The sequence below is a fragment of the Myxocyprinus asiaticus genome, chromosome 48 (genome assembly GCF_019703515.2).
Source record: "Myxocyprinus asiaticus isolate MX2 ecotype Aquarium Trade chromosome 48, UBuf_Myxa_2, whole genome shotgun sequence".
In the NCBI taxonomy this organism is placed as follows: domain Eukaryota; kingdom Metazoa; phylum Chordata; class Actinopteri; order Cypriniformes; family Catostomidae; genus Myxocyprinus; species Myxocyprinus asiaticus.
Window position 1 is genome coordinate 17,393,787 of NC_059391.1, and position 22,288 is coordinate 17,416,074.

Sequence of the window (22,288 nt, forward strand, 5' to 3'; positions counted from 1 at the left end):
GATATAACGGGTTGTGTCGCTATTCAGAACTAAATTGAGAATGCCTCGCAGCTTCGGATTCAATTCCTTGATTTGAATGAGGTAGTAAACTGAATGCACTTGAATTTAAGAAAGTAGAATTACAATGGAATGACATTATAAAAAAATATTATTTCATTTCCACTGCAAGTGCAGCTTTTAATGAATTACCCTTAGACATATTATCATACACATAGCATATGGGGGCATTTCCAGAAACATTAGGTGATATTAATTATCTGTGTTCGAAATGCCATCAATAAAATTTGTTATTTAAATATGTTATTAGTATATCAGTATATTGCTTCTCCATACATGATGTTTATTCGTTTGACAATAATATATGTGATGATGTACTGTATAAATTATGAAAAATTCACTATAGAATGTTCTGATACACAAGTTTACTCTTTATTGTTAGTAGCATACACTTGTGTGATTACAGATTAATACATCATATAATGATATAATATATTTTTGACAACAATATTTACTTTTAGAAAGTTTGTGAAACAGGGAAATGTGTCTAATCAGTTTATGACAAAATGTATTCTACACACCAAGGAATAAATAAGCATAATTAGGAAAAAGTTATGAATTATTTGTTTAGTCGCAAATCTTGCGTTTGGCTAGTGAAATTTGTCTGTTGTGTGAAGGTGTTAAATTTATTTCTATTGCAATTCAGTGAATCTCTCTTCTTGTCATTCAAAATCAAAAATTCAAATTCCGAAATCAAATTCAAAATCATCCTGCGGGTCAATTCAATTAGAATTCAAATTCACGAATTGAAAGGGAGCCAATTCTTTGAAACTTGATAATAACCCAAACAAACAAACATACACTACCTGTCTCAATGTGCTGCAACCTCCATCCTCCCTCAAATAATGGCTTGTATACCAAAACAACTTTTCGTCAAATGAAACAGAATTATTAATTGACAATGCTGTATATCTACCCACAGATGCCATTTTCCAAATGCCAGACATCCTGTCTTCTGCAGCCCTTTTAAAACTCTGTAAGGGAGTATGAGTATATCTCTTACCCGGATCCCCAGCTCCACGTTTTCCCCTCCATAAACTTCCATCCCTTCATCCAGCAGTCCAATCTCCTCAAAATACTCCCTATCCACCACGAAGCAGCCAATCAGAGCAGGACTCCTGGTAAACAAGAGAGGAGATACAGTCTCTCATATACGACTTATGAGAATATATTTGACTGAATTAAGTGTAGCATATTTTCATAAACAATTAGTTGTTTAGAAAAAACTAATATTAAAAGGGGCTGTAAACAGCAAGTCAGCATGCTATGTTTGGAAAGAGGGCTACTGATTCATATCTCAAAACAAAAGTTAGTTACAGATACATGGAAAACAGATACAAGCAAATCTTTGTATATCTACCTTATTGGTGCAGTTTGGTTCTTCTGTGTCCACCAGGATTTAGGAGGGTTCAGGTAGCGACACCACAGTTCCCAGTCAAAGCCTTGAGCAGAGAGAGGATACTCTTCAATCTCAAACGTGTCGTATTTGATGTTGTCAAAAGAGGGGGTGATTACCCGGGTTCGGTCTTCTTTAATTCTGTGAAGGATTGGTTCAACCCTTAGATCAACAGAGATAAGACATGATTTAAATTCAAGGAGAGTAATTTAGTCATAATAGATGGATGGATGTAGTTTGTCTCTTTGTAATCACTATTTTAGCAATTCCATTGGATATACTAGTGGTGCAGAAATTACACACTCCACCTTTAAACACTATAGCTCCTCAATCACAGACCACCATATTTAATGCAAATCTTTTTAATGCCACTTTAATGCATATAAAAAGTCACACTTGCTCATGAAACCTGAAAGCAGCTTTCACTCTGGCAGGCGTTGATTACATAATCATGGCAAACTAGAAGCCATCAATCCTTAAAACCTTAAAATGTCATTGTCAAAGAGATAAGGGTACTTTAGAAAACTAATCTTAAGGGAGTCGCGTGGCGCCATGCAAGGTTTGGACGTGTGAACGGCAAGCTCTGTGCACTTTGCTAGTTTTAATACTTTTTGTGTCATAAACTGGTGAGATTCTATATACCCTGATTCTTAACTGTTCTAGGAAGACAATATGTCAAAGAATTCAAAACCTCAGGCTCTAGAGGCATTAAAAGACACTTACGTGCTCAAGTTGAAGCCCCCGAGCAGCAGGCCGCAAGCCCAAGAGTCGATTTGGCTGGTGAGGTGAAGGAAATTCGGCGACAATTGATGAACAATGCAATGCTGACGAAGGACGTTGCTGACTTGGAGAATCTTGCTGTAATACGTCGATTGATCACTGCCATGGAGACGAAATTCACTGAGATGGTTACAAGAGCGGCGGATGTCGAGAAACAGATCAATTATCTGGAGTCATTGGAGAGGGAATTAGCTGCTAATCCGCTAGCGACCAAGGCGGATTTGGAGCACATCTGGGAGAAGCTGGAAGATCTGGAGAATTGTAACCGGTGGAATAATGTCCGAATTGTTGGAATTCCTGAGGGAGCAGAAGGTCAGAATATGGTGGATTTCCTGGACGGGCTCGTTCCAAGTCTGCTCGACATAACAGGCCATAAACTGGAAATCGAGCGAGCTCACAGATTTCCGGCTCGGCGATCCGCTAAGGGAGACAGGCCCCGATCAATTCTGGCCAATCCAATAAAGATCTTGTGTTACGCAAGGCGAGGAGTAAAAGAAGGCTTTCTTGGATGAACCACAACATTTTCTTGCTCCCAGACTTTGCAAATTCGACAAGAGAGAAACATGATCGATTCAAGGAATGCAAGAAACTCTTACATCAACGGAAGGTCGCTTTTGCACTGATGTTCCTGGCCAAATTGAGAACAGATGCTAAGGATGGCCGCAAAATATTTACATGTTAATGGAGTAAGTTATTTTGTGGTACTCACATTGCAGCCGAGTGGGCCTGACTCACTGAACATTCACTTGATCGTCCGAGGAAACTGGGCGCCTTTTTGGTTTCTTTTTGTGCTGAGTCGGGGGACCAAGCAGGGAAGCTTTTGGCCAGATATATAAAGCAGAGACAGTCTTTTTCTACCATTCCCTCAGTGAAATCTGCTGGTGGTAAAATATGTACCTTGGCCATTGATATTAATAATGCTTTTAAAGAATTCTATCTTGATCTCTATAGTTCCACGTCTTAATCTACTGATGAAGATATTAGAAACTTTGTGGAACCATTAAAACTCCCTAAACTGATGACTGAGTAAAAAATATTTCTTGATTCTGAGATAACCATGGAAGAGCTTGGCGAGGTAATTAAGGCCTTGCCTGTAGTCTCTGTGCTGAATTTTTTTAGATCTTATGCTACAGAATTGGCTCTACTTTGTTAGAAGTTTATATGGAATCATTAAAGAATGAAAAGCTGGAGGAGTCGTGTGGCGCCATGCAAGGGTCGGACATGTGAATGGTGAGCTATGCACACTTTTTAATACTTTTTGTGTCATAAACTGGTGAGATTCGATACACCCTTCCATAACTGTTCTATGAAGTCAATTTGTCAAAGAATTCAAAATCCTCGGGCTCTGGAGACATTAAAAGACACTTACGTGCTCAAGCTGACACCCCTGACAAGGCCACAGACCAGTGACTTGGTTTGGATGGTGCGGCGGGAGAGATTCAGTGTCAACTGTCGAGCATGTCGGCAATGCTGGTGAAGGTCGTTGCGGACTTGGAGGATCTTGCTGTAATACATTGGTCGATCACTGCCATGGAGACTAAATTCTCTGAGTTGGTTACAAGAATGGAGGATATCGAGAAACAGATCGATTATCTGGAGTCATCGGAGAGGGAATTACCTGCTAACCCGCTAGCGACCAAGGCAGATTTGCAGCGTGTCTGGGAAAAATGGGAAGACCTTGAATCGTAATTGGTGAAACAATGTTCAAATTGTTGGAATTCCTGAGAAAAAAGAAGGCAGAGATATGGTGAAATTCCTAGACAAGCTCTTCCCGAGTCTGCTCGACATAACAGGCCATAAGCTGGAAATCGAACAAGCTCACAAGGTTCCGGCTCGGAGATCTGCGGAGGGTGACAGGCCCCGATCAATTCTGCCAAAATTTCTGAGATCATCCTATAAAGATCTTGTGTTACACGAGGCGAGGAGCAAAGGAAGGCTTTCTTGGAAGAACCACAGCATTTTCTTGTTCCCAGACTTCGCAAATTCGACAAGAGAGAAATGTGATCGATTCAAGGAATGCAATAAACTCTTACATCAACAGAAGGTCGCATTTGCACTGATGTTCCCGGCCAAATTGAGAATAGATACTAAGGATGGCCGCAAAATATTTACATGCCCACAGCAAGCATTATCCTTCATAAAGTCAATGGAATGAGTAAGTCATGGTGTGATTCTCACATTGCAGCAAGTGAGCCTGACTCACTGAACATTCACTTGACCATTCGAGGAAGCTGGGCGCCTTTTTTGTTTCTTTTTGTGCTGGTTCCACCTAGTGGCTGGAGTTTGTTTTGTGGAATAACACACCTTCAAGAAACTTTTGCATCGATGGAGGGTCGCTTTTACACTGAAGTTCCCGGCCAGACTGAGAATAGATGCTAAGGATGGCCACAAAGTATTTACTTGTCCCCAACAAGCATTGTCCTTAATAAAGTCAATGAAATGAGTAGGTCATTATGTGGCGCTCGCTTTGCAGCCAAGTGGACCTGACTCACTGAACATTCACTTGACCGTCCGAGGAAACTGGGCACCTTTTTTGTTTCTTTTTGTGCTGGTTCTGCCTAGCGGCTAGAGTTTGTTTTGTGGAATAACACTCCTTCGGGACAGTTGTGGATGAATCTGCACGTATGCCTCCTATTGGATGGAGTTTGTTTTGTGGTATATTTTTTGCAGGACATTGGAATGATTAGGTCATCTGCTGCACTCATGAAACAGCTGGCTCATTGAACATTCATTTGACTGTCCGAGGAAACTGAAAGTTTTTTTTTTTTTGTATGTGTGTGCTGGTTCTGCTAGAGGCTGGAGTGTTTTTTGGGGAAGAACACACCTTTGGGACAGTATGTAGATGAACCTACACATTCTTTGTGTTTATTCTGCCTATTGGCTGGAGTTTGTTTTATAGATTTTCTTCTGTTATGTAATTCTGTCTCACAAAATTTGTATAGAATCACCAGATTTGAGCAATCCGATGGCAAAGTTGTTGCGGGGGCTCTCGTAGACGTACATGGACTGTTTGAGTTTAGAGGGATGGACGCCAGTTGGCGCTGTCGTGCACGGGGTTAATAAGCACATTTTTCTTTTTTCTGTTTGTTTGGTTCGGGGTTTGACTGTTGCACTAATGTTGGAATGTGGTCTTTATAATTTTGTTTTTGACACACAATCTATTTTTTCTAATATGTCAAAATGTCAAATGTTAATATGAGTGGATTGTCTCTCTCCACGTGGAATGTGAATGGGTTGGGGCACCCCATAAAAAGAAGTAAGGTTATTTCTTAAATGAAAGAAATTTGATATAGTGTTTCTTCAAGAAACGCATCTTTCCCCACAGGAAGCTGAAAAATTTGGGAAGATATGGGGGGTGGGGGGGCATGTTTTCTTTAGTGCTGGCTCAAGTAAGAGCAGGGGAGTCATTACGCTGATAAGTAAACATCTACAATTCAAATGTCTCAAACAGATTAATGATAAATTAGGAAGAGTCATTATTGGTTTAGCAGAAATTCAGGGGCAAAGTCTTATTTTGGCTAATATTTATGCACCTAACGCTGATGATCAGGGCTTTTTTATAGATCCTGAAGGGATGTTTCAAGCTGCTGGCACCCCTCATGATATAATATTGTGAGGAGACTTTAATCTTTTGATGGACTCAGTCCTTGATCATAGTGAAGCAAAAGTGTGTAAGCCCCCTAGAGCAACATTGATACTTCACAGGATGTGTAAAATTCTTGGTCTTACAGATATTTGGAGACTTTTGAACCCATCTGGTAGGGACTATACATTCTTTTCATCAGTCCATAAGATTTATTATAGAATAGATTTTGTTTTATATCTAAGTCCCTCATTTCATCTGTTGTTGATTGCTCAATTGGAAACATCTTAGTCTCAGATCACGCCCTGGTGTGTTTAGAGGTGTTGCCACATATGGAGAAAAAGAAATATAGTTGGCACTTTAATGTATCCCTTTTGCAAAATCCTGATTTCCAACAAATGTTAAAGGCTGAAATCAATGTTTATATGGAGACCAACTGGTCCTCAGTATCCTCTGTGGGCGTGGCTTGGGAAGCACTTAAGGCAGTTCTTAGGGGTCGGATCATAGAGTATGCCTCATTCATCAAAAAATTCAAAGCACGAGAACTCGTGGAGTTGGAAGGGAATGTCGTCTGATGGCCTCAGAGAATTGGCCCGATTGAAATACTGATATAATACTATTTTGACGCAGAAGGTGGAGTTTTGGAAAGGGGTGGGGTAATAGTGGAGGTTTAATGTTAAATAATAGTGGGGGTTTAATGTTAAATGTGATTCATTATATATATGTTGTGTTTTTTTCTTTGTGTTAAGCAGCCGAATGGAAAGCTTCTGCCTAAGTGTTACGGTCTAATTTCCCTGATCCAGCTAGACGTAAAAATATTGTCAAAAATTCTGGCTAACCAATTAAATAAAGTTATGACATCTCTTATACATATAGATAAGGTGGGGTTAATTCGGGGCCGTACCACTTCTGATAACATTAGGCGCTTCATCAATATCATGCGGTCAGTAGCGAATGATCAGTCTCCGGTCACTGCCATCTCACTTGACACCGAAAAGGCATTTGATATGGTAGAATGGGATTATCTTTTTAAGATTTTGGAAATACTTTTATTATATGGATTAAGTTACTTTATAGACACCCGGTAGCGGCGGTACAAACAAATTGATTAATTTCAGATTATTTTACTCTGGATAGGTGCACCAGGCAGGGTTGCCCTCTTTCCCCATTACTGTTCTGTCTTGCTCTGGAACCATTAGCAGCCAAAATAAGAAGGGAAGATTTTGCAGGGGTGGTGGCGGGAGGTATGACACATAAGCTTTTGCTTTACGCTGATGATATTTTATTATTAATCTCCGGACCTACTAGATCTGCCTTGCCTCCACAGAATTATTAATTCCTTTTCTAAGTTCTCAGGATACAGAGTCAATTGGTCTAAATCCGAAGCTTTGGCTCTTACAGTGTACTGCCCAGTAACGGCTTTTCAGCCAGGCACCTTCCAGTGGCTCAAACAGGGCATTAAGTATTTGGGCATTTTATTCCCAGCAAATTTGTCTGATTTAGTTAGAGTTAATTTTGACCCCTTAATAAAAAGTTTTTCGAGTGATGTGGGCAGGTGGGCTTCATTATATTTATCTATGATTGGGAAGGTTAATGTAATTAAAATGAATTGTATTCCAAAATTTAACTACCTGCTACAATCTCTCCATGTCGATGTCCCCCTCTCTTATTTAAAGCAATTTGATAGTATAGTGAAGTCCTTCATTTGGAATGGTTAGCGTCCTAGATTACATTTCAATAAGTTACACAGGCCGATTGACAAAGGTGGGCTAGACCTAACCACATTTTTTTTATTATTATGCATTCAGTCTCAGACATTTGACTCATTGGTCGCTTCAACCTGAGAGAGCCCCTCCCTGGTTTTGTATTGAACTGGAAGTTGTTGCCCCTATTTCACCATAGCAAAGCCTTTCTATCAAACTTATCGGAGAAGTTAAGTTACACCCTGTTATCTCGCGTTTGCACTCGGTATGGACAAAAGTGTCTAGAGTTTTCAATTCGGAAATTTATTTAAATGTTGCCTCGTTGAACCCCAGATTATGTATTAATAAATCCCCTTTCTGCTGTACAGAGTGGATTGTGAGGGGGTTACTACACTCTGTGATCTATATGAGAGTGGAGTGTTGAGATCCTTTTAAAATTTGGTTCAACATTTTGGGATTTCCAGATCTCAGTTCTATAGGTATTTACAGCTGCGCCACCTGCTCTGTACTATTTTTGGGAGTAGCACACACCCCCCTAAAGGGGTAGATACTCTGGGAGAGGTGATTACTGCTTTTGGAAAAGGTCATGAGGCATCAGTGTATTACTCCCTGCTAATTCAGAGTCTGGGGGACAGAGCTTTAACTTCTATCAAGAGATTATGGGAGAAAGATTTAAACTTGGTATTGGAGGAGGGCATGTGGGCTAGTCTGTATGTCAAGTCTGTATCTAAATTCAAGATTTTTGGCTGAGAGTCCAGGATTTCACCTGTGAGGTCCTGGACACTCAAATCTCACTCTGTCCAAGACTGTGTATTTTGGGTGATGGGGCGGTCCATGATGGCGCCGCGGATGGCTGCCTCGGTGTGGAGCTCCTCAGTTCTTTTGTTGTTTTTGTTTGTTTATCATGTGTTTAGTAATCTTTTTCCAGTCAGTTTTACCAGAGACGAACTGCTGAACATTCGACAGCATGTACCAGACAATCTTTTCCCGGTTTTTGAATATTCAGACGTTTTGCTAGACATTTTAGTTGGAGGCGTGGCTTTGTTGTTCAGTAGACGCAGGTGAGGAAGACGAGCCGGTGTGCTGGTCAAACTCCGTAGGCGCGGATTTCGAACAGCGCTGCCGAGTATTCACTTAGCGAATCTCCACTCTCTTTCTAACAAAACGGACAAACTACATCTCCTCACCCACACAAACAAGGACTTTTCAACCTCAGCTGCTTTGTGCTTCACAGAAACCTAGCTGAGTGAAGCCATTCCGGACAGCACGTTACATCTGCCGTGCTTTCAGCTGTTCAGAGCGGATCGCATCACAGAGTTAATGGGGAAAACGAGAGGCGGTGGAACATGCTTTTATATCAATGAAAGCTGTGTACAGATGTAACAACATTAAAGAGGATGTGCTGTCCTAATTTGGAAGTGCTTTTTATTAACTGTAAGCCTTTCTACTCGCCGTGGGAGTTTTCCTCGTTTATTCTGGTGAGCGTGTATATCGCGCCAAACGCATGTTTGAACACAGCGCCGCAACAGCTGACTGATCAAATCACAGACACGGAACAACAATACCCGGACTCAGTTATTATTATTCTTGGGGATTTTAACAAAGCAAATCTCACACATGAACTGCCCAAATACAAACAGCACATCACATGCCCCACCAGAGACAGGAACATACTGGATCATTGCTACACAACAATAAAGGATGCATATCACTCTGTCCCTAGAGCAGCTTTGGGACTCTCTGATCACTGTCTGGTTCATCTTCTTCCAACCTACAGGCAGAAATTAAAATCAACCAAGCCAGTAGTAAGGACTGTAAAGAGATGGACCAATGAAGCAGAGCGGGAACTACAAGCCTGCTTCGATTGCACGGATTGGAGTGTTTTTGTGGCTGCAGCCACAGACTTAGACGAGCTCACAGATACTGTAACATCATCTTGTATAATCAGGCCAGGAACACACTGAACAGGGAAATCAAGAGTGGCTAAAAGAAGATACTCTGAGAAGCTGAAAAACAAGTTTTCAGCTAACGACCCTGCATCAGTGTGGAGTGGCATGAAACAACTCACAAATTACAGGACTCCTACCCCAACCCTGTAGGGAACCAACAACTGGCTGACAAACTGAATGTGTTCTACTGCAGATTTGAAAGGCCCACTCTGACCTTCACTTCACACAAACACCAACACCTCCTGCACACCCCCTCCTCCCCCTTCCTGCTACTCAACCTGCACTTAAGATCTGTGAAGATGATGTGAGCCTCGTCTTTCGGAAACAAAAGACGAGGAAGGCTTCAGGCCCAGATTGCGTCTCACCTGCATGTCTTAGTTCCTGTGCTAACCAGCTGGCCCCCATCTTTGCACAGATCTTCAATAGATCACTGGAGCAGTGTGAAGTCCCATGCTACTTCAAATGCTCAATCATTATTCCTGTCCCAAAGAAACCAAAAATCAGAGGACTTAATGACTACAGACCTGTCGCCCTAAAGTCTGTGGTCATGAAATCATTTGAGAGACTGGTGTTGGCCCACCTGAAGAACATCAATGGACCCTTTCTAGATCCCCTTCAATTTGCTTATTGAGCAAACAGGTCTGTGGATGATGCAGTCAACATAGGATTGCATCATATCCTGCAACATCTGGACAGACCAGGGACAAATGCAAGGATCCTTTTTGTGGACTTCAGTTCAGCTTTCAACACCATCATTCCAGCTATACTCCAGAATAAATTACACCAACTTTCTGTTCCCATGTCTATCTGTCAGTGGATTACCAGCTTTCTGACGGACAGGTAGCAGCTTGTGAGACAGGGGAAACTCACTTCTAGCACCTGTACAATCAGCACTGGTGCCCCCCAGGGATGTGTTCTCTCCCCACTACTCTTCTCCCTCTACACCAACGACTGCATTGCCAAGGACCCCTCTGTCAAGCTCCTGAAGTTTGCAGATGACACCACTGTCATCAGCCTCATCCGAGATGACGATGAGTCTGCATACAGAAGGGAGGTTGAACAGCTGGCTGTCTGGTGCAGTCAAAACAACCTTGAGCTAAACACACTCAAAACGGTGGAGATCATTGTGGACTTTAGAAGAAACACCCCAACACTGACCCCCCTCACCATTCTAAACAGCACTGTGGCAGCAGTGGAGTCATTCAGGTTCCTGGGCACTACCATCTCAAAGGACCTTAAGTGGGAGACCCACATTGACTCCACTGTGAAAAAGGCCCAGCAGAGGTTGTACTTCCTCCGCCAGCTGAGGAAATTCAACCTGCCACAGGAGCTGCTGTTACAGTTTTACTCAGCAGTCACTGAGTCTGTCCTCTGCACTTCAATAACTGTCTGGTTTGGTTCAGCTATGAAATCAGACATCAGAAGACTACAAAGGACAGTTCGGACTGCTGAGAGGATTATTGGTTGCCCCCTGCCCCCCCTTCAAGAACTATACACTTCCAGAGTGAGAAAAAAGGCTGGAAAAATCACTCTGGACCCCACTCACCCTGCCCATTACCTTTTCAAACTGTTGCCTTCTGGCCGACGCTTCAGAGCTCTGAGCACCAGAACCGTCAGGCACAGGAACATTTTTTTTCCCCTCAGGCTATCCATCTAGTTAAATTGTTAAATTGCCCCATTGAGCAATAACTATGTGCAATACACTGTTTAGTCTTTTTTATGTTTATCCAACATATCCAACCTCTTCTGCCATTTAATTCCTCTGAAAACAAAAAAACTAAACACAAAAAAACATTTGCACTGTACATAACAGATTTGTATTTGCACTGTACATAACAGATTTGTATTTGCACTGCACATAACAGATTGTATTAGATTCGCACTACCCGTATGTATGTGTGTATGTATGTATGTGTGTGTCTGTACATATGTGTATAATTCATTTTATTTTTTATTTTTTATTATTATCTATGTCTTGCTGCTGTTTTTGTATTGTTTTTGTATTGTTGTACACTGGAAGCTCCTGTCACCAAGACAAATTCCTTGTATGTGTAAGCATACTTGGCAATAAAGCTGATTCTGATTCTGAAATATATAAAAAGCTGGGTCCTAACCAGTGTGATGATTGGCAGACAGGTAATCCTCGGGGGATGAAAGTCAACTGATGCGCCCTCATTTCGTGAGTGGTGCACCGAGTTGGGTTGAGTGGCGGCATTTGAGGAGATGATTTCTATACGGCTGGGTAATCTGGAAATATATGGCAGGAAGTGGGGCAGTTATTTGTCTCATTTGGAAGGCTCCTAGCGAGGGGCAGTGGAGGGAGACAATTTTTTTATAATTTTTTTATTTTTATTGGTTTATTTAAATGTATTTGTGGAATTTGCTCTTTTTTTCTGTTTGTTGAATTTTGTCTTTTTTAATGTACTTATGCATTTCTATTTGTGTGTCTGTTTATATGCGTGTATGGTGTTGTTTTGTGTTTGAACTTTGTGGGGGGTTATAAGTTGATTCCATATGTATAATTCTGTTTGTTATGTATATTCTTGTCTTTGTTGGAATGAATAAAAAAAATGTAAAAAAAAAAAAAAAAAAAAAAAGAACCTTAAAAGTTGTGAAGACTAGTATTAGCTCTGTATTTGAAATTCATAAACAGCCCCAGGCAAGCTAAAAGCTGTACTAACCATTCTGTACAAACTGCATTGAACCCCAGTGTGCTAAGGTGAAACTACTGCGTGTTCATGAACTGACGGAACATTGCATGAATTCGAAGCAGAAATAAGCTGACACACATAAGAGACACTTTGGATGCTATCCAAAGCCCTTTAGTGGTGTTTTTTTGCTCATGTTGCACAGAGAATAATTAACAGGTATGTGACTTGACAGCTGCACGGAGTACATTAATTGCAGTAGACGGGCACTTCTGCTCATATTTCTGCCCTCACACCCACAGAGAACTCACACTGCACAGAAGAACAGACTATTCCGAGTTTTTCATCCACACTGTTAAAGATATTATGGTATACTGGTGTTTATCTACAGTTAATGATTAATAATTTGGCTTCACATCTGATTTGTAAAGCAAGAAGGAATTTGTGTGTGTAAATACATTCTCATTGGGGTCAAAAAGACAAATAATTTAATGCAACATGCTATACCAACAAAGAGCTATGAAAAACCAACATTACATAGAAGACTACAAGCCTACTCGGAACAAGCCTGAATTTTCAGTGTGAATAAAGATGCATGACAAAATTTTAAGATGACACAATGCATGTCTATGAACTCAGAGTTTGAAATGTACTTTGATGATCCCATTGTTTTATTTATTTGGAGACTACAGGTAGGTTATTTTTTTAATTGTCTAAATGCTGAACAATACATTAAAAGATCCAATCATTTACTGAGAGAGTCAGATATAAATTGTACCTATATATACATTTCTGTCCAAAGCAAATTTGTTAATTAATGGACCCAGATAGTGAAAGAAAAACAGCCAACAAGTGTCCAGCATACATGGGAACTCCTGCAATACTGTTTAAAAAGCATCCCAAGTAAATTCCTCATTGGTTGAGGAAATGCCAAAAGAGTGCATAAGATGACTTCCCTTTGTGTTTTTTCACTGTTTTGATGACTTTACTATTATTCTAGAATATTAAAAAATAAGTCTGTGTGTACAAACTTTGGACAGGCAGTGTAAATGACCTGAAAATCTACTGTCACTGACCATCCCATGCCGAATTCCACATGGGCGTCAAACAGGGCCACGATGGGAGCGGTGGCAGCTCTCCAGCCACTGACACGAGAGCGAATCAAACCCTCCTGTTTGTCATGCCGAACCACTTTAATGAAGTCAGGATGCTGCTGGTTGGTCTCTTCCACAAACCTCTGCAGGTTTTCTCTCAGTTCAGCTATAAATGAAGAGAAGGAAAGAGGGATTAGTTGAAAAACAGGGATCAGGGTTCCTACACTACCAAATATTCCAGTACCCTGACATTGTTCCCATTCTGCAAAGTTACTGACAACGGCATCTCCCATTACATTTTGGCATCAGTTCAAATGCAAATGTTTTTTCTAAGGGGCAAATAATGCATTTCTGTGTGCGTTGCACGAGTGGCTTCAAAAACCTGGGTTCTCTTCCTACGTTGAAACCAGGAAGTAATTACGCTCACATAATCAATGATGAGCCTGATTCAGAGATTCCATTTTCCCTCTAAAATCACATTTTTACTCCTCTGATGGTTAGGTTTAAGATTTGGGTTTAGGTTAGGGGTAGAGTCAATAAAATATGCATTTGTCTTCAATTTATTACTTCATTTACATCTAATAACAACTCACTTGACAACTTGCTTTTGATGCCATTCTTTGGACATTTCACATGAAAACTGAAGCTCACATGTGCCCTTACATTTAACAACACTTCCAGCTTTGGCCACTGGGGACAGTGGTTCAAATTATATTAAGCGCACACCGATTTCAGCTGAAAAACTTTCAACCTCATGGTGCCAAATTTACAGTGAGATCAGTCTGATTTTTGACCAATGAATTTCCAAGAATATCTTTCCCTTGAACTTTCCATTTGTTTTTGATAACTAGATAAAGGATTTTTAGAGATAATTTTGATTCAGAATGACTTTCTAATTTGACCAATTCATTTGACATTAAGTTTTACTCATTACAAGAGAAATATCTATCCAATTAAATATTTCAGAACAACGCGTAACTATAAAAATGTATATTTACACAATAGAAATTTCCATGATTTTTCAGTGACTTTAAATATTTGACTTATTATTGCCATGACTTTTCCACATATCTAAAATTCCGTTATATTTCCAGGTTTTCATTAACTATAGGAACCCTGAGGGAAAGAGTAAAAGACGTCATACAATCTTAAATTCATACCTGTGTTTACAACATCACCTTGTGGCATCTGCGAAGTTTCAGTTCTTGACAGAAATGAAGAATAGAGACTCTAGTGATATGGGTACCTTACTTTTATTACTTTCTAGTCAAAATTTGTTTATATTGACTTACCCCTTGACCTCTCAGGGAATTACGGACATGAACTGAAATACTTGGAACATCATACACTAATATTTGCCAGCGCTCTGTGATATTTGGGGTCTCTTTCGCTGTCTGCCGGTGATTACTCCACTCCCATCTATCTCCTGTGCTGTTTGTTTTTATTAGAGTGACAGACATCATCCTGTATCACCATGGCAACCAGATGGTGTGACATGGGGCCACTGTCAATCTGTGGGAGAACGAAATGTCCGCACCTCTGCACCTCACGTTAACCCCCACTCCCTCAATATAACACACACACAAACATGGGAAAAGGTCACCATAGCATAACCACTGTGAGCTGCTATGAAGTCTTTATACAGTAAAACTAAATAAACGCGAGGTGACTGGGAGCAAATAAAAGCCTTTGCTTTCTGAATGGAGATGAACTGAGATTAACCCACCTAAGTAGCGAGCTTTATTGCATACTTGAGCCAACCCATGGTTATCGTTCAGAAAACAGATTAAAGATTAAGATTAGGTACTAAAGGCAGTACCTTTGAGCAGTGGTATTCTTTTCTTTAGGCAACCCATATTTAAAAAACAAAACAACAACACATGAAATAACAGAAGATAAAAATACAAGTTATTAGAGGAGGACATTTTTTCTTTTTTTTTTTATACACGGATCTGACTAGCTACTCACAGACTTGTTCACTTTGCTGGAAAATCTAATTTTTTTTCTCAAATCTGATTTTTTACACTGACTGTTCAAACTGCAGGTAATATGTGAACAGATGCTGTGTAGCTGCTTTTGCTAGCACTTCCACATTAGTTGCCATAGTAATGATGCAAACTTGCGTATGTTCACTATGCTTATTACACGGCTCTCTGGAATACTCGTGTAACAAAAACTCCAAGTTCGGGTATGGGAAGGAGGAGACAGAGAGCAGTGACACGCTTTAGGTAACGTTTATTTCTCTTCTGTGAAGCAGATGCACTCTTTTCAGGTTCTTTCACTCAGTTCAATATTTTACTCTCAAAAAATAAACAAACTTTTTTATAAACACTCAACAGCTTCAGAACACACAAAGTCAGCAGTTGACAACACTGCACACTTGTTCTCTCTCTCGCTCTCTCTTCTGGCAGGTTCAGTGGTTTTAAGGTGTCTCTCCACTATCATTATAATGAGAAACAGCTGTTAGAAATCATGTCAACCAGTTTGATGAGCCACACCACTCCCTCTCTCCCGCAGACAGACACACGACCACACCCCCATCACCACATATCCCCTCCGCCCGACTCAGGCCGGGGCAACATCTGGCCTGCCAACTCCTCCCCCCCCCCCCCCCCCCCCGTGAGCCCGCCCACCATAACAATCTCAGGACGGCTCTCAGATGTTGCATGTGCCACCGCCAATCATTACTGTAAATTATGATATCATCTAGATAAGCGGTGGCATATGCTGTATGTGGTCTGAGAATTTTGTCCATGAGATGCTGGAACGTGGTGGGGCCCCAAACAAACCGAACGGAAGGGTCATGAATTGGTGTAAACCGAACAGTGTGGAAAAAGCATTTTTTTCTCGGGAGATTGGAGTTAAGGGGATCTACCAATAACCTTTGCTAAATCCAGTGTCGAACAAAATTGAGCTGCGCCCAACCGATCGAGCAATTCGTCAATCCGGGGCATTGGGTATGTGTCAAATTTAGACACTGTGTTCACTTTTCGGTAGTCCACACAGAATCAGACTGTTCTGTCGCTCTTAGGTATCAGAACCACCGGGCTGGCCCAATCACTGTGTGACTCTTCTATAACACCCATCTCAAGTATTGCCCCTAATACTCCCTGAACTTCCTTTTTTTTGTGTTCAGGAAGGCGATAGGGGCGGCTACGAACCACCAACCCCGGGTTGGTCTCGATGTGGTGCTCTATGAGATTCATGCGACCGGGGAGAGGCAAGAACACGTCTGCGAATTCAGCTTGTAACTTGGCTACCTCTGTGAGCTGCAACAGTGAGAGGTGTTCTCCACACGGGACCGGGGTGAACTGATTAGGTTTGAGCGTCACCTCTGGTCCGAGCTCCACTCTCTTAGGAACTACCGTCGCCAAGGCCACAGGGACCACCTCCCTCCATGATTTTAGGAGGTTGAGATGGTAAACTTGACGTGCTCCGCCCCTATCCGTTCGCTTAACCTCATAATTGAGATCTCAAACTTGCTGTGTGACCTCAAAGGGCCCTTGCCACTTGGCGAGTAATTTAGAGCTCGATGTGGGCAGTAATACAAGCAATTTATCTCCTGGTGCGAATTCCCCGTCATACAGTTGCCTTCGATGTTCCTGAGCTTGGAGCAAATTCCCCTGTGTTAATTGACTCAAAGTGTGGAGTTTTGCTAGATCAAGAACGTACTGAATTTTGTTTTTACTGTTTGAAGGACCCTCCTCCCATGCTTCCCGCAGAAAACCCTGTGGAGGCTTGTGGGACCTCTCGCACTGCAAATAACGGGATCGAGCCACTTATCCCAATTTCTAGCATCCTCATGTATGAACTTACGGATCATGTTTTTCAGGGTTTTATTAAATCGTTCCACCAAGCCATCGGTTTGTGGGTGGTAAACACTGGTGCGAATCGATTTAATCCCCAATAATTCGTACAGTTCGCGTAGTGTTCATGACATAAATGTAGTGCCCTGGTCAGTGAGGATTTCTTTCAGAATCCCCACTCGGGAGATTATTTTGAAGAGTGTCTCTGCAACACTACATGCTGAGATGTTGCGCAGGGGCACTGCTTCCAGATATCGCGTACCACCATAGTCCACCAGAACTAATGCAAAGCGATGTCCGCGTGCGGACCGTTCTAATGGCCCGATGAGGTCCATACCAATTCTCTCAAAGGGTACCTCAATTAACAATAGAGTGCGTAATGGCGCTTTTGGGGTGGCCAGTGGATACACCAACTGACATTCATGGCATGCCGCACACCACCTGTGAATGTCCCCGTGAATGCCCGGCCAAAAAAAACGGGCCATTATTCGGTTATGTGTTCTTTCCTGTCCTAAATGGCCAGCCATTGGATTATAGTGAGCCACCTGGAAAAGCACTTCCTAATAACTGGGCTGTATTTTCTTTTGTTTGAGTGTCCTGCGTTACTCGATACAACCTATCTTTGATAACTGAAAAATACGGGTATGTGTGTGTGACGTCAGGCCGGAGCTGTTGACCATCGATTAATCTCACTTGGTCAAATGCATGTTTCAGGGATTGTCACGTGACTGCTCTCGAGGGAAATCCCCCTCAGGAAATTCCCTAAGGGCTGGGACCTCCCCCCTTGCATCATCTTGACGCAGACCAGACTTAGACGGCCCTTGCACCGCCTCTCCAGCCATAGCATCACACGTCACACACTTATTTCACAGGACCCATCCGCACAAATTTCCCTTAACACTTTTTTAAAATCAGGCCAATTTGTCCCAAAAATCAGCGGATGGGTGAGGCGGGAATTAACCATGGCCTCCACTCTATGTTTTCTCCCCCTGAATAGTATCTCAATGGTAACCACCGGACACGTGTGAATATCCCCGTGCACACACCACACCTTCACCCAATTATTTGTGCCCAATGCCCTGTCTTGTACCAACCGTTGGTGGATGGAGGTTTGAGAACAGCCAGAATCCACTAAAGCTTGATATGTATCCCCCTGGGTACTCACCGGTACCCGAAATGCCCCAGCTCAATCGGACGCAGCCTGTGGAGCATCAGGAATCCAGACCAGAGTGCCCACCTGCATTATGGGGCAACTGTCCTGGAAATGCCAGGATCCCCACAGCTCCAACAGACCGGCGCAGGCCCCCCTCCTACACCCGTGGGGATGGACTTGCCAACCTGGGAGGGATAGCGGAGAGAGGCAGAGTTAACAGGGGAGATGGGTGGGGAAGTCCTCCCTAAGTGGGGAGGAAACCTGGGGGCAGGAATGGGATGGAAAGAGGAGGGGTGGAAGCAGGGTTTGGGGGTAGGAGAGAGAGAGAAGAGAGAAAGAGAGACTCCGGATCACTGCTTCCCGAAAAAGCTGCCATGTAGTCCTCGGCCAGCTGGATCGCTTCCTCCAATGATACCGGACGGTGGCACTGGACCCACTATGCCATCCCACTGGGCAGCTGGGTGACGAACTGTTCCAGTACCACTTTGTCTATGATGTCCTGGGTGCCGCGGGGTTCCTCCACCAGCAACCATTTCCGGTAGGCGTCCCGATGCTGCTGTGCGAAGAAAAATGGGCGGCCGTATTTGCTCAGCTATCAGGGTGCAGAAGTGTTGTCGGCTCTGTTCGGGGGTCCGGACAACCTGCTGCAGAATGGCTCTCTTCAAGTCTGCATACACGAGGATGTTTGCTGCAGGGAACTGCTGGGCTGCAAGCTGCGCTTCCCCGGATAGTAGAGGTAACAGTCGGGCCGCCCACTGGTCAGTTGGCAATCAAAATTTCAATACCTTATATCGGGCTGTGGTGGCTCGCAATGGGTGTGTGTTACCACACCTTAGCGCATCTCTTTGGGTGGGTAAAGCCAATGTCTGTATTATTTTAAAAGAGGTTTGGGTGCCCTGTAACATATACAGTACATGACACATGGCTGCGTTACATTCAGAAGTGATCACCCCAGTGCCCTGTTCTCAGAGCATTTACCTTCCACTGTTGAAGTGCTGAAAATTTTAATAAAACTGTCATTCTAAACTCACTTTTAAGTCATTTTTATTGAAAATTCCCTATTAACAATCCTACTGCATGTTGGGTACGTTTCTTAAAAAAAGTAATTCACAACAAATATCTAATTACCACTCTAAAACTGTAATCAGATTACTGACTTTTCTGATTACTTCAATGACAAAAGTAATCACATTACCAATTACTTTTAAGTTGCTTTCTGAAACACTTTCTACAGAAAAAAGTTTGTTTTCCACTCAATCTAATGTCTATTTTTCCTCTTTGTTTACTGACACGTTAGGGGGCGAACATCCTTCAGCTGTTGAAAAACGAGAACAGATGTACATATTAACGTAATTCATGTTTTCAGAGTATTCTACATATTTAATATAAATTTATAAATGTGTAATCCAAGTGAAGTAATTGGCTTGCATGTAACTGAGAGTCAGTAAGTAATCTGATCACAAGAATTTGAAATACAATGCACTACATAACGTTTTGTATTAAAAAGTAATTAAATTACAGTAATTAATTACTTTATAATTAGATTACACCCAACACTGGTTCATACTACCATGTCATAAAATCACCTTGATAACACTTATCATTGTGTTAGCATCTAACTAAATTAATTCCCTTAATGCAGTATGAGTTAACATTTAGGTTCATACATTTCAAATCTGCTGTGGCAGCCTCGGCTTTCTTTTCCTCCACTAAGTTGTCCTTTGTCATGCTATTTTCAACATACTATAATTAATTCTGATTTTGCATACTACTTAGGGCTGATAGTGTGTGACTTGGGATGCAACTAAAGTCTTCGCAGAGTTCTCTTTAGCTCTTTACGATGCTTGATTTAACTGACTCATAATTTCCTTCCGGACCAGTCACACTTGTGCTAAAAGCAACACGGCTCCTGAAGTTAAACTCATTTAAGTGTGCATACTGCTTACTTAAATATCTGCTTTCCAAATATCCCCCAGTGTCATCGTGTTACCAGCCTCAGGATAACATTCATATGTATTATTCTTATTAATCTGTCATTCAAGTATCAGTTTCTACTGATGGAGTCCCTGTGTGGGGCAAGAACAAGGGCTGTGTCCAGTCCTGCTCCCTACTTCCAGATGTCATAAATCAGTATCTCGAGAACACAAATTTGGACACTAGCAAGGGCACTGATCCACTAAACACTGGGACATTCATGACTCAATTACCTGCAACATAATTACAAAGTTGCGGATTAAAAAAGCCCCCAAGCAAGCACTCACCGTTGTTGCTGTTGTCATCGACAAGTATGATCTCCTTGAGCAGGTGGGAGGGTGTCCGATGGATCAATGAATGAACAGAGCGCAGGATGACTGACAGAGCTTCATTCATAAAGATGAATATGATGCTGACTTGTGGTAGACTGGAGGGGTATGAGATGTTTCTGCACCTGAAGGACAGAAAACCATAAATAGAGGGTGAAAGATCTGCAGGGGGTAAGAGTAGAAGTCACACTTTTGTAATATTTATCTAAAAGATTTTTGAGCAGTTTTTCCAATGTTAAATATCCTCTCCCTTTTTGTGGATTCTGCCAAAAGGCCTTTGCACACCAGAGGTGATGCGATAATGCAAAAAATTTCACTGATGAATAGCCCTTTCACATTAAAAGGGAGTCAAATGATCGGCGTTAACACATGCACGCCTTTTCAATAGGTGACGCTAATCGACAAGCAATTTTACTCTGGTATGGTAGGTGCCACAAAGCATCTTTCAGCTGGTCTGCTCTCTGGTCTGCAAATGAATTGCATGTCCTAATTGCTGGTTCAGGATTTATTCCTCGAGTTTCTTCAGTGTTTAATGTCGGAGACTCTGTGGTCAAAACAGCTTTCTATGCCACCAGTTGTGCTGGTTTTGGTAACTGCAGCGGCAGTTGGTTATTGGTTAAGGCATTTCATCGTCAGGCAAAAAAAAAAAAAAAAAAACATTGACAATCACTGTAAAAAAAAACTTGCTTTGTCGGCGAGCGAATGTTTGCTCCAGGTATGAATGGCTTCAAAGGAATCCATTGTTTCGATTCAAAATGTTAATCGCTCAAAGAAATTGCAGCGAAAATTCATGTTTGGTGTGCAAATGTCTTTAAAGCAAAAGTTAATGTAAATATTATCCTCATCCTCATTACGTTTTTAAGTCGTGTGTTGTTATTTTTTTCTGCGGAACAAAAAAGAAGAATCAGACATTCAAAGAAATGTTTGAAGAATCGTCATGCAGCTCTTTTCCTCAGAATGACAGTTTAAAGTGACCTGTCAAGCTTCGAAAAGGACAAAAAACACCTTTAAAGTATCATAAAAGTCCATATGACTTATGCGCTATATTCCAAATGTTCTGAAGCCATACGATAGCTTTGCCTGTGGAACAGACAAAATTCAAGTCATTATCTGCTGATAATCTTCCCCTCTGTAGTAGCTCTCAAATCAAATATTGAAAAAAGAGAATATTTCCGGCAAATAAGATCTTAAATTTCAGTCCATATGATTTGTGCATTATGTATATCAAGTCCTCTAAAGACATATGATAGCTTTATGTAAGAAATAGACCTAAATTTAAGTCATTATTCACTGATAATGTTCCTCTCAACCCTAGCTCTCAAATAAAATATGGAAAAAGGGGAACATTCTCTGTAAATTATAACTTAAATTTAGGTCTGTTCCTCACACACAGCTATTGTATGATGTCAAAAGACTTCGAATATTGCACATCATTTGGACTACTTTTATGTTGCTTTTATGTCCTTCTGGAGCTTGACAAACATGGCCACTATAAACTGTTTTCTTCCGTGTGATGATGCTTCAAAAATTCTCATTTTGTGCTCTACAAAATAAAATAAAATACAGGTTTGGAACAACATGAGGGTGAGTAAATAATGACAGAATTAAAAAAAAAAAATTATTTTTTTATTTTTTTTATGAACTACTCTAATTAAAAATGGCATAGTAATTTGTGAGGAACTGCAGTACTTTAGACTGCAGTACCTTCTTAATGATTCCTTTTGTTCATCATAATGAGCATGATGATGAAGGAAAATTTATATTTGTAAAAGAACTGATACATGCTTATAGAGAAAAACTGAAGGAGAAAAGAAAG

At 41.4% G+C, this 22,288-nt stretch overlaps 1 protein-coding gene across 4 annotated transcripts in view; it reads right to left on the bottom strand.

The window, feature by feature from the left end:
* LOC127437501 (polypeptide N-acetylgalactosaminyltransferase 18-like) overlaps positions 1-22,288 on the bottom strand; it is a 97,763-nt gene that overhangs the window by 37,127 nt on the left and 38,348 nt on the right. For all 4 annotated transcript variants that reach the window (XR_007896573.1, XM_051692469.1, XM_051692468.1 and 1 more), the window contains exons 3-6: positions 20,431-20,597; positions 13,193-13,376; positions 1,418-1,615; positions 1,061-1,175 (exon numbers count right to left, since the gene is read on the bottom strand). Coding sequence is in view for 3 of the 4 variants with exons in the window: in XM_051692469.1 (XP_051548429.1) it covers positions 1,061-1,175; positions 1,418-1,615; positions 13,193-13,376; positions 20,431-20,597 (664 nt within the window). In the remaining variant the exon portion in view is untranslated. The remainder of the gene's footprint in view (positions 1-1,060; positions 1,176-1,417; positions 1,616-13,192; positions 13,377-20,430; positions 20,598-22,288) is intronic.